The sequence below is a fragment of the Excalfactoria chinensis genome, chromosome 1, assembly GCF_039878825.1.
Source record: "Excalfactoria chinensis isolate bCotChi1 chromosome 1, bCotChi1.hap2, whole genome shotgun sequence".
NCBI lineage: Eukaryota > Metazoa > Chordata > Aves > Galliformes > Phasianidae > Excalfactoria > Excalfactoria chinensis.
In genome coordinates this window covers 88796548-88824104 of record NC_092825.1, presented here as the reverse complement: position 1 = coordinate 88824104, position 27557 = coordinate 88796548, and the positions used below count along the sequence as shown (strand labels likewise).

Here is a 27557-nt window from a genome sequence, read left to right as displayed (position 1 = left end):
TACATACATATCACATTATGCACCATATATATACTGTGCACATATACATAATAATAATAAAAAAAAAAATCTGGGTCCTGCTACCTTTTTTTTTATTTTATTTTTTTTCCTTCCTTTTTTTTAATATGGTGAAGTCCAGAACTGAAGTATATCGCTTATACATTGAGCAAAAGAATAAGGATATCTTGACGGAGACTGTGATCAGTTCTTGTTTTCACAGGGCTTTCCAAATTAATTTGGCAGACTTTAGGTATTATAATAATATCCATGCTATTTGGGTAAGCATGCTGTACCCCTCTCCAGACTGTGAAATAATTACCTCCTCCAACCATTTAAGCTTTATTTATCAGTAATTTATGTCTCACTTGTGCTTAATCCTGTCCATCTCTGTGTCATGCTCTCTGCACTGCAGGGCAGCTCAATAGCCCAATTGTTTCTCTTGTGCTGAAAGGTTCAGCCATAATTTAGTTTCTGCTTGGCCAGCAGAGGTTTGTGGTAGCATGACACTGCTTGCTGAGTTTATTTTTCCTCTGACCCTTACTGTCAATAGTAAACCCAAAATAGACTTGTATCCCCCGCGGCTTTGCTCTGAAGTTTGCTTGTCAGCCTAGCTGCCACTGATTATTAGGAACTGCTTCTTGTAAGTGATAAATACAAATCCCAGAGGAATGTTTTGTTTCATTGTTTACTTCTGCATTTAAACTAAAATAAGAATGTGTTCTTCGCTCCTGTGTTAAGGAAACACAGGTGCACTACTTCAGCTTTGAAAGATTTGCACAGCAATATTCACAGGATTGTATACTCAAGGTCCTCATGCACACCCTGAAAAGACACTTTGAGGGCAAATGCAACTTCTGATCCAGATCTGGGAAGTGAGTGAACACCATTCATCCTTCTTCTATGTGTCAGACAAGCAATGACTCTCAGAGGCAGCATCTTCATTTTCCTCCAGGTTTTATCCAAACAGAAGGCAGCCAACATGTTGCTTCATACTGAACAGAGTGCCATAAAATTACCCGGTGGTAATTACCTTACCTTCATAAAAATTCTCTGACTACAATAAATTACCCAGCAGACCTCAGAAAAAATTAATTGTGTAAGCCTGCCCCAGAGGCTGCTTCTGAAGCTTTAAAGTGAAATCAAATCATTTGAACTTCAAACCTAATCATCGTGATTCTAAAATGGCAGCTGTGATGTGATCTGTGCTAACGGACACAGGGAAATTCTGTTCAAAAGCTGACCACACTCCCAAATGACAGCACTAATAAGCTAAATATGTGTTATGTAAAGAAGTGTCTAGAGAGGCAATTTTGAGTAAATTCTGTATTGGCAGACACAGATGTGCAGTGAATTGTCAGTCTGACAAGTCTATAGCCATCAGCTAGCTTGCTTCTACTGGCTATTCCAACAGTGTTTTTGTGATAGGCTGTTTATTTGGTGGGTTTTTATTAGACTCTTTTGCAATGAGCATCTGAACTTGACTTGAAAATTTGGCAACGATTCCAAGAGATGGTTGACTATTGTCTGGGAAATACACTTATTGATCTTTTATTAAATAAACAAAGCACTTAAAATGCAGGAGACTACAGATAAGCAAATTAGCATTTCACTTGTGCAGCCATGTAGAAAATGGTGTGTGTGTGTTCAACAACAGTGTATTACTGTGATTTGTAGCGTATTAACAAATGGAGGTTTCTCTGACAACAGGATGGTGTTAGAATTTCTGCAGGTGTAAGGCAGAGTGCTTTTATCAGACCTAGATTACCTGATGCCACTAAGATTTCAGTCCATTATTTTCACTTCACTGGTTTCTAGGGTTTTTTTTGGAACACCATTTCTATAGTTACGTGTTCAGAAGGAAAGGTGTTATGTGCAAAGATATGAATTATATCTTGTAATAGATGATAATATACAAGGGCTGCTCTGAAAGAATCCTACTTTACTATTTAGACTCATGACATCAGAGGCAGACAGTGGTGGTATGGTAGTAGAGGATGAACCTTCCAACCAATATCCCATTACATGCTGTTGCCTTTTGGCAGAATGGCTTCTGACATGGAAGTGCGTATGGAGCAAAGTTGTGCCACTGAATTCCTCCACATGGAAAAAATGGTACCCACTGACGTTCATTGATGCTTGCTGAATGTTTCTGGAGATCAAAGAGTGGATGTGAGCACAGTGAGGCTGTAGGTACTGTGTTTCAGCAATGGTGACAGAAACAGTGGGTCACCTCTGCTGGTGCAGATTTTCACAACTGCATCCTGCAGGCTCTTGTTCATCACCAGTAAAAATGAGTAGCTCGTGGTGGTAGCTATGATGAAAAATAGCATTTTGTAGCTGAGAATTTTGTCCTTTGTATCCAATATAGTTTGCATGGAAATGAATAGGAGGCATTCATTTCAGAACAACCTGTGCAGTACCATATATAATATAGTGTTTTTGTTTTGTTTTGTTTTGTTTTTAAACGTAAGAAGATGGCCATACACAGACTGTCAGACCATCTGTCTATGGAGTATGCCTAAAATACAGTTCCACGTGACAATAGTCCCATATATAGTTAAAAAAAAAAAAAAAAAAAAAAAAAAAAAAAAAAAGAGACTTCCTTCAAACTTAGTATTTAATTTTAATAAGCTAGTTACATTTTAAAATATTTTGGGGGGCCTTTCAGGGTAACTTTCTTAACCATGGGTTTGCTGTCTTTTTATAATAACATGCCCCCAAAATATTAAGCCATATCAAGTAAGTACAAATTGATGTTGAGAGAGGGGTGAAGACAGCTGGAATGCTTGATAGAATAGAATAGCAATTTGACTTTGCTATCAGAACAAATGTTTGCCTGACTTTAGCTAATTAAGTAAAGCACACAGTTCTTTGTAACTTCTCAGGCAGCAAAAAGACTTGGATTTTCTGAGGGCATGATTCTCCAGGACCATAGAAGAAGGAACTACCTTGAGATTTGCACGTTTGGGTTTTGCAGTTTGCTGTTACAAGTTAGCATGATTTGCTTTCTTACTATAACCATTTTGTCTTACAGAAGTTAGAATGTTTGGAAACTGTGATAGTACTGAGACCTGTGGAACTTGTAGAAAGTAGTCGATATCTCAAGCTTAAGCCTGTCAAGAATTACGTGATGCAGCAGGACATTCTCCAGTATGACTATTTCACTTATTGTAGTGAGGCTGAGACAATTTCCCATTGAAGAAACAGATTTGCTTTTTTCATGGTTTCAGTGCTTCTTTTTTCAGGATTCGTAGACACAACTCTAGGAACAAAACAAATTTAGGTTGTGTGTTCTTTTTTTAATATCCTTTGGAAGCACAGAGAGGCATGGCTTTTCTTGCATGGCTACCTGAGTCTGATCCATCTTTTTGACAGAAAAGGACAGTCTCTCACAAAAGATACTCCAGTACTTTAGAGGCCAGCTTTTCAAGTGGTGTTCTTGTTTTCCACGTTCAGTCAAGATGTTCTTCTAGATTTTTGTTACCTTGAGAACTTTGAGATCTTACAGTTGACGTCCTGTTCTTCTGAGTCAAATTTAGTCTTTGTACAAGACACCTGTCTTGAGATGCTCTTCAGATGTTTTACCCAAACTGTTATTTTTCTGCCTAAATGACAATTTAGATGTTAGTATGGACAATATAGCTTGATGTTATTTCTATACTTCAATGACCAGCTTTTCATTCTTTCTCCCTTAAACAACAGAAATTTCAGTATTTCCCATGTAAGAGGCAGCTTTAAAAATAGTAATCATAACAATGCAAATTAAAAAATATAGCTGTCACTACATGTATACGTCTTCATCTTAAATGAAAAGTAAATAATAAGTTATTCCATTTAATTATTTAGCTCAATAATTATGTCAACACTGTGTTAATAAGCAAAATTATCTTGTTTGAGCTTTTTGTATTAATGAGTGCTTGAAACAAATGAAACATAAAGGATAGTTACAGTAAACAGTAAAGAATAATATCAGTGAACATGAAAGTTCAGTGCCACAATTTGCATTTTTAAATGAGATCAATTAGGTTAATGATGGATGAAAATAAGAAATCCATTATTTAAATGCAAAGTAATTCAAAAACTTGTGGGTCCATTTACTGCCAAACTTTAATCTTTCAAAGGGGATATCTAGTTCAAAGGGTTAATGTACAATCCTGACCTTTCCCATCTGGAGGCCTATGTTCAAATATGGTTTACAAGTGGAATGTAATCTAATAGAATTTATTTCTCTCTAAAATCTGTAATAGGAAAATCCAATGAGTCACTTGTATGTTCTGAATAGAAACTTAATATGTTGTGGGCAGTTACTTTTTGGATGTGTGTTTAAAGGAGGGCTGAAGAAGGCTACAAAGGAATTTTGGAAGGAAATGCTTAATAATGTTAAAAAGTAGGATGCTCAAGAAATTAAGTTTAAATACAGTTGCTTTTCAGAAAAGTAATCATTTAGGCATATGAGAGGGACAATCTGTGGGAAAGAACTGAGAAGACAGAGATTATGTCTACTCTGGAAAATGGAGTACAGTAGGATCATCTCTGAACCATTTACAAAAAGATATATGAAGAGCACAGTGATTTGCATGTGGAGATGGTAGCTTGGGTCAAAGTGGTGACATTAGTGACCACTGAAAGGCTATAACTGCTGTCTCTCTCTGGAAGGGACAGAACCGTATAGGGCACACTGAAGGCTTTTGAGGTTGTGTAATTTGGTCATGTCTGACCACAAGCTGTTGTCAGTAGTAATGTCCACACTGAGTCAGACAAGCCACTGGAGAATATTCTTAGATGGCCATTTAAAAAAATAAGTAATTAAATAAAATAAAGTTAGTTCAGTTCGGTGAAAATATCAGAAAAATAGTGTCATGGTTAAAAAAAAAGACCAGTCTTGATGATTTCCTGTAATGAGGAACCTTTCTCTCTTTGTGCGGAGGTAGTTTCCTGACATAATAACCTACAGCCCAGTAGCAGTATTCCCTAAACCAACTGCCAGATTATTGAAGCTCCTAATCCAGTTCACTGTGAAACAGTTAAAAACTAAATTATTTGCCTGCTAGAAGGTGAGTTCTTAAATATATTTGTTACAACTGCTTTATCTTGTGTAGCCCTAACAGGATAATAACAACTGAGTGACTGAATGACTACAATTCAGTGTCTGAAAAGAATTTTTCAATTACTTGACTAAGATCCATTAAACCCTGTACTGCTTCAAAAGCAGGTCTAAAATATCTTTTTTTTTTTTTTTTTTTTTTTTTTTCCAGCCTAGTCTTAGTTGTCTTTCATAGGTTCATCTTGGAAGGGAACTAAAAATTACAGAATCTCTATAGCTCAAACTCCACATTACAACTCTGGTCGCTGTAATCCATGAACCTAGTTACTGAAGGACAAAGGAGTCATTCCCAATAGAACAGTTTAAGGGACTGTTTATTTCCAAAATTATTGACTAGCAAGCAGGTGAAACAGTTTGAAGGATAATATGTATAGAAATTGTTAGTAGGACCTCCTAAGGGAGAGAAGCTTACCCTTCTGAAAAGCAAGATATGTATTTACAAGAAACAAGTCAGATTCTCATGCCCCAGTGATTTTTTTATAGATTAAACTTCAATAGTGCCTTCTGTCTGGTATGGATCACAGAGAAAGGCTTGAAGTATGCTGAGCATCCAGAGTTCTTACTTAATTCTTCAGTAGCTTCACATGTGCTGCAGTTCTCCAGCAATATTCGAGATAACTTAACCCAGACACAACAGAAAGCTGAAAGCCTTAAGCAAAAGAAACCGAGGATGCAGAAGGCAAATTTGCATGGAAAGGTCATGCAGTGACTCAGGCTTGCGTCATATAGGCAGAAGGATGGTTGTTGTTTTTTTTTTTTTCTCTGGAGTTTTCTACTTCTAAGTGACATGGCAAAAATTAGAAAGAAAGAAAGAAAGAAAGAAAGAAAGAAAGAAAGAAAGAAAGAAAGAAAGAAAGAAAGAAAGAAAGAAAGAAAGAAAGAAAGAAAGAAAGAAAGAAAGAAAGAAAGAAAGAAAGAAAGAAAGAAAGAAAGAAAGAAAGAAAGAAAGAAAGAAAGAAGGAAAGAAAGAAAGAAAGAAAAAAAAAGATAAATATGATTAAATTGGAAGGAGCACAAAGAAAGGCAGGGAGGATGTTAAGTGGAACAGAGGTACACATCTGAAAAGGTAAGCAAAATGGGGATTTTTTGGTCTTAGGAAGTGGTATGACAGAAATAATTAGAAAAGATAAATGCTGTAAAACTAAGCTTCATCATTAGAGTTCACTGAACAAAATGGAACGGATTTACCAAAGACTTATTTCTCCTGTATTGTTCACGTGTGTGTGGGATTTAAGGGATTACTGTAAAAACAGTGACCCTTTTTTTGCATTATGGGGAGATAACACAGGTAGTGCTACTGGTGCTGATTATCTTCATGAACTGGCATGCATCTAGAACTTGGTGACAGTGCCACTCTTTGTACTACTTAATTCAGCAGTGTCTCCCAGTATAGCTAATATTATAGCCACATTTATCTCTCTCTTCAAGACCAACCATAAAGCATATAAGAATGATTAGTGAACACACTGAATTACAAGAGGAAGTAAAAGGTTTTAAATGATACAGATAGAAACTGTGGAGTTTTGGTAGTGTACCTGATTGTTTGACAGCTGAGATGCTGAAACAGGTACTATGAATATTTTAAACAAAGTATCAGATAATCAGTGTTCACAGAATTAGTAGCTTAAAGGGTTTCCTGCCAGGTTGGTGCTTGAGTTTAGGCACTCATGAATTACAAGTGTCAGGAAGCAATATTTTACTGATCAAGCCTTTTTCCCCCCACACTGGCATTTGGCCTGTTGTTCTGCATCCAAGAGAGTGCTTTTATAGTCTCCGGGTGCAAACTGTTACTCCTTTTTTCTTCAACAAGCATCGTTTAAACTAAATTGAAAGAGACAAGAGAAAGGATGATAGAGTAGTCATCAAACAGTCCCAGCTAACAAAGAGACCATATGGTGGTTCTGCTCCTGCTCGACTGTAGAGTAGCTTTTATAGGAGTATTTTTAAAAATATCATAAAGCTTAATTTTACAGTGTTGTTGAACACATTTACTGAAATACCCTGATGTAGTTATTTGATCTAGATCGTCTCCCCCACAAATACTGCCAATAAAATAATGTCAGACATAAAATACTTTTTCCCTCATCTCTTTAAGCAATGAGTCATTTGTCATATTTTGAAGCAGAACATCGAAGTTACTTTATCTCCCAGTATAATTTAGCAAAGTTTATCAATTCAGTCTTGTCGTGCAAGTACCTATTACAAAGCAACAGGGCACAAGCAGAAGCCATGCTACTTGTCATTTACAAGAGAAGCCCAATTTGAAGGACTGCTGATTCACAGCTGTAGGATGCAAGCAGCTGCTAAGTGTAAAAGCTATTAAAAATGGTGAACGCTTTCACAGAGCTGATTAGAATACTCCTCTCCCTTCCTTCAGATCTCATTTGGGATAGCCAATTTGATGTTTATTTTTGTACATACTAGAGTGGTTTGTCCTTGAAAATTACTTTAAACTTTTCTCTTTCTAAGCCTAATTGCTTAGGGTTTTTAGAAATGGGAATAAAAATTGTGTAGAAATGCAGAATTTTTAAAAAGTTTTGTAATTGCCATCTGTGTATGAAAATGATTATCTCACATTTTCTTAAAAAAGGATACCTTAAACTTACTCCAGTGCTAATTAATTAGTTAAATCAAAGAATCATCATCATCCTCAGAGGTATGTGCTTATTTTATCTTTGCATCTGGGAATGATAGAAAGGATCCAAGGAACTAATAGAGAAAGCACTACAGAAAAACATGAAGAAGGCTGTGATATTTCACAAGCATGCTCTTTGGAAAAAAGAAGAAGACAAATGAGGTATAAAAGAAATGAATTAGTCTCTCACAGAAATACTTTGAAAGTCTTATCATCTGGCAATCATTTATTATCAGATAGCAATGATCTTTTATTATAGTGCTGTTAGATTTTATAGCATTTTTAAAGATGATAGCACCACAGAACTGTTGTTTTTCACAGACACACTAAAATATCAGAGAAATTGAAGTTATCCAGTATTTAAATGGCTTGTGGTCATTAAATAACACTAAAGTAAAGACATGCTGTTGGTAGCTCATAATTTAGTTAAACCTGTAGGGACAAAAGTATGTTGTAATGAATGCATCACACTAATTTGGACTCTGGCACAAAGGAAATGGTGATTAGTGTTGACTTGCAGAATCACACTCTGTAACCTCAAAATATAAAGCAGGTATGTTTTTACTCAGTGCTGTGTACACTGGCTGTAGGGGGGGTAGCCCCTTCCTAGCCTGCACACCAGAAGCAGGTAAACATCTTTATTTATAGAAGAAACACATGCATATTCATAGTATTTCTGAGACGATCAGTGGTTATTACAATTAATTCTGGGAACTCATTACAATATTCCATGCCCATTCTATGCCCTGAATTACAGCCCTAAGTAATGCTTCTACGCATGTGGTGTCTCCTGGTGGTTGTCCCTGTGGTTGTGGAGGTAAAGGCAGTACGTCATCCTTGCAGTGTACTTTTGACCCCAGTGTAGTTTGAGGAAGTATTCCAGATTCTGGTTCAGTTTCTAGGATATGGCTCCTTAGACCAAACAGCAGTCTCCTTAGGTTACGGTTGAGTTACCCCATATCTTTCCCATTGTTCATGCTCAACTAGTTTTACAGTTTTAACAATATAACAAGTTAGCCCTTTATTCAGTGTGCAAAAAAAGTAAATGAACAGCAGGGTAAATAAAAATTGGTGAGTAAAACTTAGTATTACAGACCAATGCAGAAGATACCAATTCACATGGTTATATGATTGTTTGAATGGTCTGGGAACATCCTATGGGCAAGTGCAGGAAGGTGGAGGGGTTAATACATTTTAATCCCTTTTGGTAACAAGGGAAAATGTGTAAGTTTTCCTGGAAAGTGGCAGTTGCTGGCTATGCAGACAGCTTTATACAATAGCCCTCAGTGAGAAGCCAGCCTATGCAGCTGGGCAGGATGTGTTGCTGTTTGAGACTCTTGTTAAAAATATTGCAGTGGGTTAGGGCAAGATGAGAAAAGTGCAGAGAGCCTTGCCAACTAATACAGAATTTCATATATGGCAAAGAAGAACCACCCATTTGTTCAGCAGGTTAGAATCCTCCTGTTTTTCTTAGAAATCACAACAAAATTTCTCTAGAGGAGATGAAAAACCTCCTTCCAGTGCCTCTATCAAATGATCTGCCATCCATGACATGGATGTTATGGCATAGGTAGGGCCCTGTCACACTGTGTTTTTTACTGCAGACTGCCTGGAGCTTAAGTGAATATTTTCTGAACTGGAGAGTAGTTAATAAGACAGATTCCTTGTGTTGCTTAGGGTCCATGAAAGCAAAATCCAGCATTCATGGTAAGCTCACTGATCACAGTGGGAAGCACAGCTCTGTTACACAAGCATAGCTCTTTTCTCATATGAATACAACAGCATATTTCATACTAATGGATCAACTGCTGAATTACATTGTTAAACAAAGCTTTTTTTTTGTTAGTAGCAGTTTTAGGGCTTTTTAGATCTCTGTCTGTTGGATAAAATTGGTTCTCATAAAAAAAATAATAGCAATTTAAAACAGATAGGCATTGTAAGAGCTTAAATAGTAAGGCAGTATCAATGTTTTGGAAGGAAGGATTTGAATAGCACTTGTGGCACATCCGGATGTATTATGAGCACCTCACTTTCTCTGACAAACCCAACTGATTTATTCTTCCCTCTCTGTACCAGTGTCTTTCCTATTACTTCTAACAGAATTTGCACACAAACAGTAAGTCCAACAAGGATCACAGATTTCATTACAATAAACTCAGATTCTTAGTGCAGATGAATAGATGTTCATAACAGCATAAACTACAGAGAGAGAATCACCTTCAAAGAAAACACGTATCAGAATCAAAGTATACCAGTGGAAGCCTAAGGTCAAATGATGTTAATGGGCTGTTTTCAATTATTTAGAACATGAAGAGGAAAAGGATTGCATTTGCCCTGTTTTTGAAATAGGCACCTGATAATTTGCTTGCATGGAAAGTAATCAGATAGGAGGGAATCACTTTGGAAGCTTATTAATGTTTGTTGTAGTATTATATTGTGTGGAGGTGTGCATTTTTATTGGCAAATAGTGTTTGAACTACTGTGCCTCCCTTTCCTCATTCTTCCTACCATTTTAATTATGTCTGGCTCCTTTGGTATCAGCCACTCTTCCAAGTTTGAACAGTGTGAAAAATAAACACAAAATCCCCCATATTTTTTTAAGAAAAATTTAGACAGTGTATATCACACTGATGTATAACATACATAGAGGAAGAAATCTCACTGATGGATTTTTCTTTTTAAACCCCCAAAGAATCGTAAACTAAAATAATTCAGATTATTAATCTTTCCTCTGCACCTTATATGTACTGAACCTTATATGTTACTGTCACAAAATGTGGCAATTTTTCTGTGCCAGGTCTTTCAATTTCCTAAAGGCCAGAATAAAATACGTTCTCTTCTTAAGGGACAACAGTGGAAAACAGGAGAAATGTGATTTCTTCTTGATATTCTCACCCTTTTCTATAGAACAAAATGAGCCAACTTTCAGGTACTGATTGTTACTTGAGCAACAAGTAGCCTTTACTGATTATTGAATTGCTATCATCACAATAAGAAGATGGCAGACAGAAAGAGAAGATCCAGACATTTTACAAAATTGCTATATGACATGCAGAACCATTAATGGACAATATTACTGGAGATTGGCATTAAAATTTTATTCATCCAGAATTTTCTGTTACACCATTATACTTCTTAAAATAGGAGTTACAAATTTCTTTCAATAGAATTGCTCAGGTTGGAAAAGACCTTAAAGATCATCAAGTCCAACATGACCGTATTACCCAAACTGTAACATCCCTCATCAATAGACAGATTCAAACACCTAAGTACTTGAAAGTGCACTATACTTCACTTGAAATAATAACATACAAATATAAATGCCCTAGCTGAAAATATCTATATCTTTGATAGGTAAAAAAGCACATTCCATGACACTAGCTGAAAGACCTTTGAATAAATTTCAGTAAAATGTTGTTACTTAAAGCCTGAGAATGAATTTACCAGAGACACTTGATGCTAAGCATTGACAACACTTTCAGTTAAGCATCCCAGGAAATGTGTAAGGAAATTTAAAGTTCTATGATTTTTTTTCCTTTTTGGGAGCATCCTAATATAACTTCAGAACTTTTTTTTTTTTTTTTTTTTTTTTTGTAAAGTTAAATTAATGGCATATTCATTGTTATATTGGCACAGATTATTAATAGGGGTAATGGCACTGCACTGAACTACTTGTGGAACTGTAACTTGTGAAGAGGAACAAGTTAAGAATTTTCTTTTGTAACGTGTCAGAAATTCATAATTTGTCCAAACTAGGGCATAGGTATGAAAAAAGGCATTTTCATATTGAAAGAGAAATCTCAGTTCAAAACTAGAGTGGAAGAGAAAGATTTCAATACCTGGTGGACTCCTGCTATTGCATGGGAAATCAATGCAGAAGTCAGTGTGCCCTTTGATTCAGAGCAAACACTATCCAAATTCTGAAGGGATTAATGTTCTAGTCAATTAATTACTATCAAATAAGTATTCTGCTGGATCTGCTTTACTTAGTGCAAACATTTAATACTCTGTGGAGTAAAGGATCTTGTTTTTCATAAGTCACTACATGGGCTCTAAGAACTCACCTAAAGAACTATTCTTAGTGGACTAGTAAACATTTCCTAAAAAAAATTAAATTACCTGGAAGTGATGCTGTATAGAAGTGGATTTCTAAGACTCAGGGGTCTAGCAGTCCTCGAAGATGAAGAATGTGAATGTACAGGGCTGTACTTCAGGGAACAGTAATACTGTCTGTCTAAGTAAAAAGAAGGAAATACTCTTTTTCTGTGCTACTTCCTGAAATGTTAGACACGTGAAAGATTTCTGGGGGCACTGGACTTAAATTTATTCTTAAGTTATTGCACTTATAAAAAGAAAAAAATATATATTAAAAGTTGTAATTTAGCAGAGAATCAGGAGCCTTGAGTTGGATATACACAATATTTCTCTGTTTCTGTGGAAAACCACTAAGACATTTTCAGTTAATCCTCCTCTCAGTGGAAGCTCTGGGAAAGCTAAGCTTTAAGCACTAGGATTTGCCTCCTATCAAAATGTGTAGTGAGCTGTCGTGGAAAGTATTGTTTGTATTACAATAAAACATACATATCTCAGTGCTCTCTAGTAAAAACTGTGATGCATACATTTTTGGGTCAGTGTATTTCTAGCATTATTTTAATTCTGTTGACCAGGAGGAGATCACTACAATTTCTACTCCTGAATTTACCTTCCAATAGTAATTTGTTAAAAGCCTTATCAAAATCTATGTATTCCGCACAGTGTAACATGCAAGAAAAGAAATGCTTTTTTCTGAGATTGTAATTTCATCAACTGAAGATTGTTGCAGTAGGGAGAGACTACTTGATGTCATAGCTTAGTTACCATATTATTATCACATTGCCCTTTTATGAAATTATTTTTCTTCTGAAATCTGGTTATTTCCACACACCTTTTACTAATTAGTGCCTAAGGAGGAATAGAGATCATGCATCATTTTAGTTACTCACACAGTAACTGGGAGTTTCACGAAGAAAATTATCCACAGAATCTTGTTAAAGATAGAAGGAACCAAGGACTTCCAAAGTTGCATGGCAAAACGAGGCCAAATTATTTCTAATGATCTTGGGAGCAAAAAGGAGCTATTAAGGATTCATTTTCCCATTCACTTGTTGACCTGCTTTATGATCTTAAACAAATTTACTTTCCTTTATGCGTTCAGTTTTTGCATTTTCTCTGTGATTGTTACTTACACATATGCTTTAACTTATCAGACAGGAATATTTGAATGTCTTCATTGTGATCATATATGGAAAAATTTATATGAAATAATTTCTGTGAAGATATTTAAACCTTCTTGCAACTTTATAACCGCTTTAGCGAATAAATTTTTCTTTTCTTACTAAAAGTGATGCAAAAATATCAAGTGCATTTTGAACAAAAAATAAAACCAAACAAACCTCTTAAGCATTGGAAATCTGATTAACTGCAAATTTATGGTGAGTGATAAGAACCAGCTTTATTTTGAAAAAAAACTCAATAAGATTAAATCAATCATTAAAGCAGTTCTGTAAGATTTTAAACTTTCTATTAACTGCTGCAAAGAGGAAAACAAAAATAACATGGTAAAGCATTTAATTTCTTCATATATCAGATAACATTAATTACCTGAATAACTGAAATCAGTTTTCCACATGCATTCACTGATTTTGTATGTGAGTGAATAAGAATGATATTGCTTGATTGAAAAATAGATAAGTCTTCTCAAAGTTTTGAAATGGCTTCTCTGGGTTTGTGCAATTAGATATGCTCAGGTCCTGGAAAGAAAAGAATCACTCAGTGAAACTCTTGCCTTTGGTCTGAAAGGAGAAAGGCTGTATCTGAAAATTACATCTCTTAGTTTTATCTATAATCAGTGTTATACTTTTATTTCTATCAAAAGGGCAGATTCTTGGTGCATAGGAGGTAGATGATATCTTGCCATATGTCTAAAGACATGTTTGAGTCTCAGTTCAGACTGGTGCTAGCAATCAATTGCAGCTCATAAGTACCTCATTATTCAAAATCAAGATTAGAGGCCAGACAGCTTTCACACTATTGGAGTTACATGTGAATAAATGAGTCACTGAGGATTGGAAGAGTGTGTTTTACTCTGAAGGCTTGCTTTATGATCTACACTCATATAAAATGTTTGTTTTGGGTATTGTGAAGAAGTTTTAGTCATAACTCCTAGAATTCTGCTTTAAATACCAGTCTACAGTATTTTAATTACAATAACTTACTGAGCCAAATCCTAAAAACTAAAGATGCAAATTATTAAATTTCTCTAAAGTTTTAATGATGTAAATTGAGATGCTTCTACTGACTTATTGAAGAAGCAGTGGAAGATCTCACCCACAGAAAAACCCTTGAACCTCCTTCAGTTGTTCATTTTATGTGCAAAAGGAGATTTTTTATTTTTTTTAAGCATATCTACAAATATAAAAACTGTCAAGCATATCTGAAAATAAGCCTTCATCTTACATTGTATTACAGTTTTTCTTTCCTACTGTTTTTTGTTTGTTTGTTTCTTTGTACATTGTTTCCTGGTGGTAAAAGTGTTTCCTGAATGTTAGGTAATATTCATTTTGCTATGATTAATAATTATGGGTGTGGAAGGTTAAAGCCTGGTGATAAAATTGATAAAATACATCCAGATATCAAATGTTTCTAAAACAAGTGGTCCTAACAGGAGGAAATATTTTATAACAGAGCATTTTATGTTCTGGAAATACCTCATATTGGCAGGCAATCTTTTTATTTGTTAAAGTAGCATTTTTAGGTTAGTTTTGATGCAATTATTCTAAAGGTTTACTATTGATTTTAAATACTGATGTAATGGGGAAGACTTGGTCTTAAAAGTTTCCTCCGTGTAAGTGCGAGCTTTAATTCTGAAGAGAAATCAATGAAAACATAAAAATACAAGTGGGAAGACTAATGCTCAGAATGAAGCACTCAAAATAGACTGGATGTGGCTCTGGGCAGTCTGGTCTGGTGGTTGGCGACCCTGCACACAGCACGGTGGTTTAAACTGGGTGATCTTTGAGGTTCTTTCCAACTCAGGCCATTCTATGATTCTATGAAAATAGAATAGAATTTATTTTTTATTTTTTATTTATTTTTTATTTTTAGAGGACTGCTAATATAATACAGAAATTGTGACTTGTAAGTTTTCCTAACAGCTATGTATTGAATTAATTGCTGTGTTTCCTGTCTTGAAGAAACAATCAGCGAATGTTAATCAATTAATCAGTTAATAAGCAGGGAAAGCACGAAGGATTATTATTTCCCATGTTATCTTACAGTGTGTTAGGAACATTAAACCTGTTCTGTTCTTTTAGTAAGCTTTCTTTACAGGTGCATGAAGAACAGAGCAGTATCTGGAGCACTGAATAAGTCAGGAATGGGAACTTTGAGTTAGGGAAAACAGCACAGCACTGATCCACACAAATATAAGTTTAATTGTTTGAAATTCCCTTTCTGTTTGGGTCATTTACAGTAATGTGTGAAATGTCGATCATCTTTTCAACATAAGCCAGTAATGCTAACTAGTTGAGCCATTAATTTATGTCTTCACTTGCAGCAATCACAATTACTTCCATAAAAGTTTAGTTCCCTTTCAAGTTTTTCTGGAAACCTCTTGATCTCATTGCATTAGCTGTCCATCAGTTAATGTCTTCACATATTGCTATCTGATAATAATTTGTTCTCTTGTCCAGTGCATAGTCAAGAGGGTAATATATTCATCTCCTACAACACCACTAAAACTTGATGCCCTGATTTGTTTAGGCGCTTGAGGTCAGTGCCATAAGCATGTACAAAAGTGAAGCAAATGCCTGTGTGACCTGCACAGGATTAGTCACCTGCAAAACGGATTCCAGAGTTCATAAAAAAAATCCAAACTTCTGAAAAAATTTTCCTTCTGGTGTGAGGTAAGAGCAGCTGAAATCTAAATGATGCTGTCAGTGCCTTCAGTGGAATTATGACAAGTATGCACTAAGCCCCTTTTCTTGTCTTGTACCACAGTGATACATTGTGATATGTCAAAAATAAAAACCAAAGCTAGAATTTTTTTTTTGCCTTTTTAAATTATTTATACCATTTAGTATTTAATAGGACTGTTAGCATCACAATAAGAAATAATACCCTAACAGCAGATCACATTTTGTTTGATTTTGTAGTGTCATTTGGTCTTGCTTTTTCATATTGTCTTGATAACAGGATATCTGTGTTGTCCCTGCTGCCTCACTACTAAAACAATAGGAATTGCAAATCAGATGAAATAAAGGTTGAATAACCCTAGATTTTCAGGGTAAATGTGTTTTGTTTTTTTGTTTGTTTTTTTTTTTTTAGCGTAGATGAAAACATGTCTATTCTATTAGGAAACCATACAGGAAACAAGGGGTTATATTTTCCTGTTGAGTATGAAAGTTTTCCTTACTATGACTTTGATCTCTTTTTTCCTTTTCCTAAGGAAAAATATATATATATATATATTTGTATGTAAATTTCTTTCTATATAGCCTCGTTTCTACTTAAAATAGGTCCCCTTTAATTCATATTATATATTTTCTTTGTGAGGGTGTATCCTTGCAAACTGGGTGACAAACTGTTTTACAAGTTAAAGATCTGCTACAAATATTTTATTCATGCTTAATTCACAGTTTTTTTATTGTGTATTGTTTTGAAGTCACAAGTATAAATTAATTCCATTACATGAAAATAATACTTATAAGATTTTGGGGCAGATTGCAAATTTTTGTATAGAACTTTTCATTGATGTTTGAAACATTCTTTAATAATAATAATAATAATAATAATAATAATAATAATAATTTAAAAATTGTCAAATGGAAAAAAAAAATAAATGTTCTGCTTTAGGGACGACATTATTGCATTTCAGAAATAATATCCCATAAAATGCCCGTAACAAGGTATTTTACCTGCAAGTCCACTGTAGCTTTCTTATTATGGTTTCAAGCTTCTGCAAAAGTAAAACTGTTCTTAATAAATGTTTTTGGTTTTTTTTGTTTCATAGCATTAATAGGATCATTCCATCATATCTACCTATAAATAGAAAAAGAAACAATTGCGCAGACTAATTGCTATTCATTGTCAGTACTTTTTATTTCACTGTTAGATATTAGACTTTGGAATACTCCTTGGGAGCATTTTCACTGAATGTGGAAAGAAAAAAATAGTGATTTCCTTGGAATAAACACAAGCTTTCTATCTGTGTTTCTTTGGAATATAAAAATTTACAGTTTTTTTTCCGGTTTGTCAATTTTGTTGCCTTTTTGAGGATAATGAAATTTGCATAAGGGTTCAAATGAAAGCATATACAAGTCTAAATTAAATCTAGGATGTAGTCTTTTGTTAGCAGAGAATAATGTACTCTTAGATAATAAATCTTTTTTCTCGTGTATATCAACAAGATGTCTGTTTTCTTTTCTTCCTAGATACACCTTTAGTTAAAATCATTTCTTCCAATTCATGGCCTGAAGAAGGACAATCTATAATTTTGACTTGTGAATCCAAAGGAAAACCAGTGTAAGTGATTTAACAAGTAATATGTTTTGTTATTTTCTTTATTCTGCTGTGATTGCAATCTTCAGCTTCAGAAATATGCTCTTTCTGTCTCATCCTGGGGTGTAGTGCAGTCTCTGCCATAGAAAACCCCTTGAAGCCTGTCTTCATTAAGTGTCTATAGAACATCAGTCTTTTACTTTGTCATCTATTTTAGTTTTCAGGAAGAATTCCAGCTGTGAGATATATATATTTTTTTTCAGTCAGGTATATCAACCTGAATGGAGTGAAGGCTTTAATCAGCCACTGTTTACATCATTGAACTGATGATAAGAGAGAAAATGTCTCATGAAAATCTTCCCACATCAACCAACCTAAGAGAAATTCTATTTAACTTTCTGGGTACTTTCACTGTCATTTACAAGGAAATTTGAAGTGTAATGATATGTGCAAGTTGGCTACTGGTTTCTGTTGGAATTTTAAAAGATGTAGCTTTGAGAATATCAATTGTTTTACTTGGAAACCAGCATCTTTGCTCCCACTATTTTTAAGTACAGATCTGCAGAGATTGACTTTTGCACAAAACCTTCTATTTAAATCAACCTCATTCTTAAAAAAGACATATCAAGTAAGCTGTTATATATTTACCCATGAAGAAACGTAGATAATCAATTTGCTCAGAATTAAATTTCTTGAATATGAATCTCTTCCTTGAAAGATCAATATGTAGTGTTAGATAGAAGGGTAACATACAACTTTAAAGCAGTCTTTAAATTAATAATGCAATCCTATTTTTGGAAAAAGGTGAAAATTGCATATCAAAATCCATGTAGCATAAGGCAGAATTTCTCCTTTTAGCAATTTAATAATTTGATGGAATTGATTGACATAGGAAACCAAAGTCATCTTTAGATTATATCAAGCATTTTAGCTCAAATTTTCTCTTTTGAAAACCTCTTCATTTAGTTAGGGATCATCTAAATAATCCAAGTACTTTTACGTATTACATGACTGTATTGTTTTTAAGTAACTCCTCCTGAGCTGATCGGCACAGCAGCTAGATCGTGCTTCTACCCTACTTTTGACTAGGATGGTAGTGTTCCTTCATATGAATCTTAATGGTGTTCAATGGAACTGGTCTTCTGTGTACCTATGTACTTCTGAATTACTATATGCTTTTGAGATACCTGTGTATGTATATCACAAAATTCAGGTGCAACCACATATTGCCTTTAGAATATATTTGAAGGATAATAAATTTACCCTTGAGAATTCCCTTAGGTATCAAGGGGTGCAGAGTCCCTGTCTCTATTAATTTCAAGTTCAGCAGAAGATGTACAAGTGTTTAATTCTAGGCAAAAGATCAGCACTAATTGCTCTAAGTACAGAAGTGGCTAAATAGTTTTTACGATTTTCCTCATCTCCATATTTAACACATAACATAACAGGTGACAACTAGATACAGAGATCTCCATTTGACACATTGACTTCATGGCTTCTAGCCCCAGGTGCTTGATTTTCACTGTTCATTTAACATTCACCATAGGGATAAAAACTTAGAAATATGGCAGTCATCACAAAATTTTAATTAACCGTTGCTTGTTTCAAGGGAGGGCCGGTTTGGCCCTTCATGTTTGGAGTCTTAATACCCTAAGAAAGTTTGGTTCTTCTATTTCTTCCTTTTGAACTTTTTAGTTTTGTGAGATAGATATCTGGATGGTTGGACAGATGTATGGAGTTCGTGAGGGCTGTTGGAAACACTAACAACTAAGTGTTCTGCTCCTGCACTTTCACATACTTACGAGTATTTGAAGAGGCATGACGCTTCTCAGAATTTTAGGGCATAGAAATGATCTCAACTGTCATTAAGCATTTGTATCATAGATATTTACATCTGCACTGCTCTTAACTATTCAGTGACTGCATGGAATTTTGACATCTCAGATGACTATGAGGGCTGCTCTGAAAGTAACGCCTCCTGTTTCATTAAGTTGTCTCACAACATCAGAGGCAGATGTTGGTGGCATGACAGTACTGATTGAACCTTCCTGACAATATTTCATTCCATGTTGTTGCCATGTGTCAGATGGCAGCAGAGGGGCAGTGTGACAAAATGGCATCTGACATGGAAGTGCATATGGAGCAAAGGTGTGTCATTGAATACCTCCATGAGGAAAAGATGACAACCAGAGATATTCGTTGACACTTGCTGAATGTTTCTGGAGACCAAACACTGGATGTGAGCACGGTGAGGCTGTGGGTGGTGAATTTCAACAGTGGCAACTGCAACAGTGGGTTACTTTCAGCAGTGCAGATTTTTAAGATCACATTGTGCAGGCTCTTGTTCACCTCTGGCAAAAGTTCATAGCTAATGGTGATGACTGTAGCTATCAATAGTGTTATTGTGTTCTTTGTTCTAGTTTGCATGGAAATAAATAGGTGGCATTAGTTTCAGAGCAACCTAGGTGTCTCCGTATTTTAAGTTGCCAAAGATAGGTGTCTAAATGTAGATACGTCTATATATCAAATCATATATCTCTTTTACCTTTTTAGATGCATACTGTTCTGTAACTATGACTTAAAACCACTTTTTCCTAGTCTTTATTGAATCTTCTTTCAAATGCTAAAAATACTAGACTTAAAGATGATTTGGCTATTTGGTTTTCTTCAAGACACCAGTTCTTCTTAGTAATTTCTGTGGGAAGTAAAAAGCCTATGAAACTTTTATGTCTTACCCTGACATACAGTGTTTTTTATTAATATATCAATATTATAGATATTTATTGTATTTTACCATTTGGAGATACTAGTAAAAAAAAAAACAATGATTAGAATGGGACTTCTATTGAGATGCTTACAGTTGTTTGTTTTTTTTTAATTATTATTATTTTTTATTTATTTAAACGAAAACTTAGTTCCAACCATAAGTGATTTATCTGAAAATATTATGTGATTTTGAGAGGTGAGCCAAACAAAAACTACACCACAGAACTATCATGGCAGGGCACCTCTGTCTGGTAGCCTTTGGGGCACAAATATTTTGTTCTCATAAATGCAGTTGAAATTGTTCATACCACAAGAACTGCCAACATCAGCTATTCTGTACTGCTTCATTAGATCAGTCTTTCGCTGAACAGAGCAGTAATAAATAAGCATTCTCATGAGAGCAGTTTCCAGTTGCTTAGCATGAGAAACAGTAGTGTCATGCTCCCAGCCTTCCTTCTTACCTTCTGGCAAGAAATTGGAGAGGTCCATAGAGTCCAAATATGTCTGTCAGAAGCTTAGTGATGAACGGTGGACTTCGTGGAGAGCTCAAAACCGGATTTGATACATCATCGACATTTTATACATCATGAGTGAACTTCTATCAACTGTCTTCTGACAGCTCTCCCATTTCTTGTAGGTGGCAGTGACTAATGCTAGTAAATGAATGCTTACTATAGTTACAGTTCTCATAAGAATTCAGTTTTCATAAGTATGATGTAAGAGATGAAAATGGCAAAAGAATGAAGTAGGGTTGTGGCTGTGGTGACATTCACAATACTGATGGCTGCTCCAGAGCACTCCTTTCCTAAAAAAGAATGGCAGAATGAGGCTAAAGCTGGAGAGTACTTGCCACATCCCACTTGTTCCCATGTCTTTCTTTGCATTGATTCTATCAGAGGTACCCTCTTACTCAAAGCTACACATTCCTCATAAATAAATAAATAAACAAACAAACAAATAAATAAATAAAGCCCTACCTCATTTATTTTGTTTAAAGTGACATCTCTGGGAAACCAGCTGCCCTTCCAGAACATCCCCCAGAAATTCATCAGAGAGTTGGGAAACAAGAAGTTGTGAGAAGTAAGGTCCTCCTGAGGCATTATGAAAATTTGTCCTGACCAGTGGATGGCCATGGTTTTGGAAGCCTCAGACACTTAAATGTGTGGAATTATCCCAAACTCTGAGTTTTCTGGTTGTTAAGAATAGATTTGTGTCATCTTGCATTTCTGGTCTTTAAGCGGATAAAGCATTGGTGGAACAGGACTTCTGAGTGTGACCTAATGGAGAGAAGAGTAGGAGGCTGTGTGAGAGAGGGTATAGATGAAGATGAAAGATGGGGCAGCCATTTTGAATGATCCACTAAAGCAACATAAGAGCACCAAAGAGGAGAGTTACAATTTCCGTAACTGCTGACTTCCCTGTCTGTTCATCACTGTGAGGATGAAATCAACCTTGCTTCTGATCAAGGTCCAGTGCTTATTAATATTAGGAGAATTATTTTGGAGACAGGAGCTATTATTACTGTTATATGTATTATATAATTATTACATGATTATGATATTATAGTAGAGTTGAGATACCAATAAAAAGAGTGGGCTAGGTTTCTTGCCTGTTCTGCAGTGGTTTTGCAGAGGCAGACTGTGAGAGGGATTACTGAAGTGTCACACAGATTGTTATATGTTCTGCCACAGTTCCCTCTGGAATATGTGTTGTGGATGAGGCAGCTTCAAGCAGAGGTCAGATGCCTCAGAGGTGCTGGGGGCTTCCCACAAGATCCATCACTCCTTGAGTTTGCCCCTGGAGGCTCTGATGTGACATGTTTCATTACACCAGTCCCACATGGTGTGGATAAAATTACTGCTCACAGTGTCAGAATGGGAATGGTGAGATAGTGAGACCTCCTCACACAGTGGCTTTGAAAAGATATCTCTTACTTCTGCTTGCAACTCTGGCTAAGTTTACTGCCTGCAGAATCCAGTATCAAAACTAGAGTGTTTTCTGAAAAGTTCAAATTGCAACTGTGGTTGCAGACCTCTAGATCTGATGATGTTCTGATCTAGTTTCTAGTGTTTGGAATATTATACATATAAAGAGTTGACACACTCAATTAAAATTTTCTGATTGTGGAAAGAAAACAGAAGCACACTTATCAGTTTAGCACAGATGCAGACTTTATAAACAAAACTCACTGTAGTAATGCAAAACTTAATTATTGGTTTGTTCAGCTGATTGACAGTTCTAATAATAATGATTTTTTTTTTGCAATTGTAGATGAAAGTATTTAGACATTTCTCTTTGTAACTTAGGTCAAAACTGCAGATGTCACGTTATAGTTGGCACTACTAACCAACAGCATTTTTTTCTGAAAGAGAGCCCCTACTGTATAGTTTCAGAGCAAATGAAAGTTAATCTTTTATCTTCTCAGTCCTTACAGCTGTTTTATCTAGTTCAGTTTTTTTAAATGAATCCCCGAAAAGTTGTCGAGGTATAATATTTTGGTAAAAAATCTTGCTTGATACATCTGTAAAATGTTACAATCCCTTTTTAATTTATTTATTTTCTATCATAGCATAGCTTTATCTAGGTTATGTTTATTTCCAAAGAAGAATATTTAATTAAGCTCTGGAAACCACTAATATCCTTATGATGAACTCATATGCAATGTCTAGAATTTTCTGTAGTCCTACTGTCTGACAATATTTTAAATTTATTTAAATTAAAATAGCTGTAAAAAATAAAAACTGAAGAATGTAAGTACCATTCACACTGTTGTCTGTACTTAAAAAGGTTTTATAGGGCAGTGTTTTTTTCTTGTCACAAGTTGTTGCTTCTACACAACATTACATCTGAATGGTATTGTCTACTGACTCCACACTGCTCCAAAAGTGAACTCAAAACTGCCACACAGTGGTAGAAAGGTTCAACATTAGCATTCGTAGTCATTGCTCACTCCACAGCATGCATAAAATAAAGTTTTGTTGTTTTCATTTATTTTTTTTTTCCTAGTGTCATTTTAGAAATGACTTCAAAATATAATCATAGAATCACAAGATTGGAAAGGACCTTATATATAAAATAATAGAATAATTAAGTCATGGGAAACAAAGAGGGAGTTGTCTGTCTCCTGTGTGCAGAAGGGATAGTTTTTTTCCATTCCATGCACCTCAAGGGAATCATTACATATTGGCTGATTAATGTAAAGAGAATATTTAGCCTTGCTGAAATAAATAAGATTTTTATTTCAGGGGAAGACTCACATTTGTATCCATCATTAGAATAATACTACTTATAAGGTCATGAAAAGGTTACAGAGAAAATCACAATCAGGAATAAATCTCAATATTTCATATACCCCGCAATCTAAAATGCAGTCAAATAAACATTGTAATATCAGAAATATTCATCACTTTTAATAATGAGGGCACACCAAACAACTGAATTTGAAACACTCCAAAGCTTGTGTAGAAGATATGTATGATACAACCACAGAAAAGGAAATGAAAGTTCTGTCTTTTCTAATATCCATTTGAAAAAGATTCCAGTGAATGCAACAAACATTTTGCAAAGTCTGATAGAGAGACCTACTTAGAATAACAGTGAAATACAGGACACCATTCTGTCAATGACCCCAGAGAATGGCTGTTTTGATTGAAAAAAAAAAAAAAATCTGATAGAGGTCTAGGTGAAGAGAAAACATAGTGAAGATGGTTAACAAAGAATTGGTCACCCAAAACCATTCATGCTGGTACACATACCCAGGGACCCCTCATGGCTTTTACATCTCAGGTTCTAGAATCTGCATCGGTCCTTGCTGAATTTCCCTTCTTGTCTTCAGGAAGCTGTTTGCTTGTTCCTCTAGTCTGTAGAGGTCCTTCTAAATGCCTACCCCTCCCCTCAAAGTATACTGAATACAACCCCAGTTTGGTGTCAATGACAGCCTTAATGGGAGCACTTTCCAACTCCTTAGCCAGATTAAACATAACACCTAAAATAAACTCCTTTAGAAGTCTGCTTGTAACCAGCCCCCCTACAGCCCAATGGTCCAAACAGTTTTTCACCAATCAAGTAGTACATGCTTATAGTTGACATGTATCAGCTCCATTGGAGACCATAACATAAAACTTAATAACATCAAGATACATAATATCTACTGGTCTCCCTTCACTTACAGATGTAGCCATTCTTTTAGAGTTTTCGGTGTTTACTAGTTAGAAAATTACAAAAACATGTACTTTGTAGATAATTAGTTGACATCTCAAGAAGAGTAGGAAGAGTAGAAAATGTCTTCCTTTGTCAGAATAGTTGCCTTACTTCAAATTAATTCAAAATAGAAACTGCTCTAAATCTAAGGAAGACATTTTTAAAACTGCTTGAAGTGGAACATTTAAATTTCCCAACTTTCATTATAGTGTAAGAAATGTCATCATATTTTGTTTCCTGAAATGTTCAACAATATGAGCAGGATATAGCCTTTGAAGAGAATTCCTGGCTTCTGGAATGGAGTAGTAGCTATGCATGATCTGTATGACTCAGGTTTTATTTGATACATGCCCTCAGTTTGCAAAATTAAAACTTCTTCATAGGTGTTCAGTTGTTTCTTCCCCATAGTATCTGAGAACTTAGCAAATAATTAAATTTTTATTTCTATCAAATCTGTGTTCATTCGATTGCTTCCAATTTACAGCTGGGATCTGACGCACAAAAAAAGACTATGAGCAAAACCAATGAAAAAGATAACGTATTTTTAATGTCTAATGTTGAATACAGTCTCCATTTTCCCAAGAATATGTGATGTAACATAGAATGTAGCTCATCATTGGCTAGAATTGTAGCACTGTATTCTGAGCACATATACAAATATATGCCCATGTCTGAAATCAGACATGCAGAAAATAGCAGAAACCCATTTGCCATTCAGGTGTTAACATTTTGGTGTAAATAGTTTGACAATATTGATTTGTAAGTACATTTTCATAACAGGGTTAGATTCTAATTCAGTAATATAATGGCCAGATTTTTACCTGTGCACAGTTCTTTCTTTCCTACTTTGACATGATAGACTTTCCAGTTGCTTGAGAAGATGAGATGGAGGTACTGAAAAAATTATCTCATTTTCTGCATAAATTTTATTTATTTCAGAGTACTATCTGGGTTATGAATACCTAGCAGCCTAGAAAGGAATGCTGGTAGCAACTGTTCCTGTATAACCCAACTGTAATGAATCTGGAAAAGCATGTGTGTTTCTGTATTTATAAATCATCTTGCAAAATGAATCTAAAGCCCAAGCTACATGCTCAGTCTGTATGAATAAATATTAATGAATTGGAAAATTGGATGAATTTGTCCATATCCAAAATGAAATATTATTCTAATAAAATATGAATATGGTATTAAGGTATTTCTCCCTTAAATTTAAGACATTTGTACATAAGAATCTCAAATTCTAAAGTTCTGTTTCCACATTTCTCTGGAAAAGGCCATTACAACTGAAATAAAGTAGGTCAAGATAAAAAGAAAAGTTGGATACTGGACTTACACTGTTTTTATGTTCAGATTTGGACAGCCTGTGCCTTACACAGAAAAGTGGATGGTTTAGAATTTTGTCATAATCAGTAAGCTTTTAACAAAGAGGAACTCTACCTAGCCTCCTTTACCTTGATCCCATAACTAATATGGATCTCTAATACCTCTCAGCAACTGAGGTATACCCTTTCTTTTTCCCTTAGGATTATGCCTTCTGAATGCTGGAAGTTTACAGTTAAGTTTCCAGTGACACATGTCACACACAGCTTTGGGTGAAATTCTGTAAATATATTCTTAAATATACACTTCCATATGAGATAAAATATCATCTACTGTTGTAGGCCTGGTAAGAACCCCTGCTTACAGTTCTCAGCCCTGTGTTCCTTACCACTGTGGAACAACTCTCAAGATGGTACAGGCTCTTCTATTCTGGTCATTCAACTTAAGGATTATCCTTTTCTGCTGAAATTCACCTCTCCTTTCTGTTTAAGTTATCTTCTTCAAACTTAGCTTGTTCGGCAATTAGAAAAAGTCTGTTTCCTACAAATACAAGTATCTTTATCCCATCTCTGGCTTTCATGCATTGTTCTTGTTTCTTGAAACTTTTCTTTGCCTGGATCTAAACAGCACTTTGAATTACATCTCAGTATTTAGACTCCTCATTTTTATTTTATTTTATTTTATTTTATTTTATTTTATTTTATATTTTATTTTATTTTTTATTTTGTTGCTTTTATTGTTGGGAGATGTGTGAAGTTGTATTTCTGTAAGACGAACTGATTTTATATTAGTAGTTGATGATTAACTCACAGCCTACTGTTAATTTGATCTGATGCCATATAACCTGCATCAGCTAATGTTAATCATTCCATATCCCATGGTCATTGTCAACCACACAGAAATTTCGTATGAACCACACCTGTAAGATTCTTTCAAAAACTGCACTGAAACATTATGGATGAGTTAAGCATAATTTTTCTCCACCTGCACAGCTAGCAGTGGATTTATTTAATACAACTTTATCAAAATTAAATAATACATTTCAGAGCTTTTAAGTGGGAAATGCATGGAGAAAATGCATTTTATTTGAAACAATAGACTGACAAAATAACATGAGATAGGTCAGTTTTGTAAATCATAATATGCAGAGCTGTTATTAATGGTGAACTTTTTCAGTCTCCAAGTTCGATGCTCAGTCTATTTTTTAAATAATTCCAGTTAATAGTCACTGATGCCAGTCCAAATATCTGTTAAAGCCAAACTTGACAACATTGGCCAGGGTTTTACTATCACTGCCATAATTACTTTCTCTGGATAGTTGGCCAATTTTTAAGTAATTGTCTTTATAAGGGAGTTTATCATAGTGGTACCTCCTGCCTTGATTGAGTAAGCATCTTTTATATGCTGTGTTGACTCAATATTCATTTTCTGTAAAATATTCTACACTCGGATGAAGATTATGAAAGAAACTGTAAAGAATATGTAAACTGTGAGGCACATTGAAGTTTTCCAGATAGGTAGTTTGTCTTTGCAACAAAAAAACAATTATTTTAAAGAATTATGTAAACATTCAGCTTGAAACCTTATACACCAATATTCCACTGTGCAATTGTACTGTGATGTAGTAGATAACATAGTAAGAAGTAGGTAACATTTTTGCTGAGTTACAGCATGTATACATAATAGATTAAATTTCACTTTGTGTTAAGCATCCTGATAGTCTGAGAGGCTGTATCTTCATTTCACAGCTGGGACCTTCTATTGGTGTAATAAAAAGTGTGGCACAAAAAGAAAGGTGGGAGAATGAGAGCCTGACTAGAAATTACACTTTAAAATAAAACCTCCTGCAGTGCAAAAGAATTTCTCCTTTGGTGTTCTGTAAAATAATCACATTACGTAATAGGCTTAATTCAATCATTGTTTTTTCCCTCTCTCTCTCTCTATTTTTTTTTTTTTTTTTAATATCCTGTTTCTGCAGGGTTTACACACACA

The 27557-nt window shown here is 34.9% G+C and overlaps 1 protein-coding gene across 3 annotated transcripts in view; it reads left to right on the top strand.

Annotated features, from left to right (window-relative positions):
- CADM2 (cell adhesion molecule 2) overlaps positions 1 to 27557 on the top strand; it is a 640564-nt gene that overhangs the window by 530951 nt on the left and 82056 nt on the right. For all 3 annotated transcript variants that reach the window (XM_072327210.1, XM_072327211.1, XM_072327209.1), the window contains one exon: positions 17210 to 17300. In XM_072327210.1, coding sequence (XP_072183311.1) covers positions 17210 to 17300 — 91 coding nt within the window. The remainder of the gene's footprint in view (positions 1 to 17209; positions 17301 to 27557) is intronic.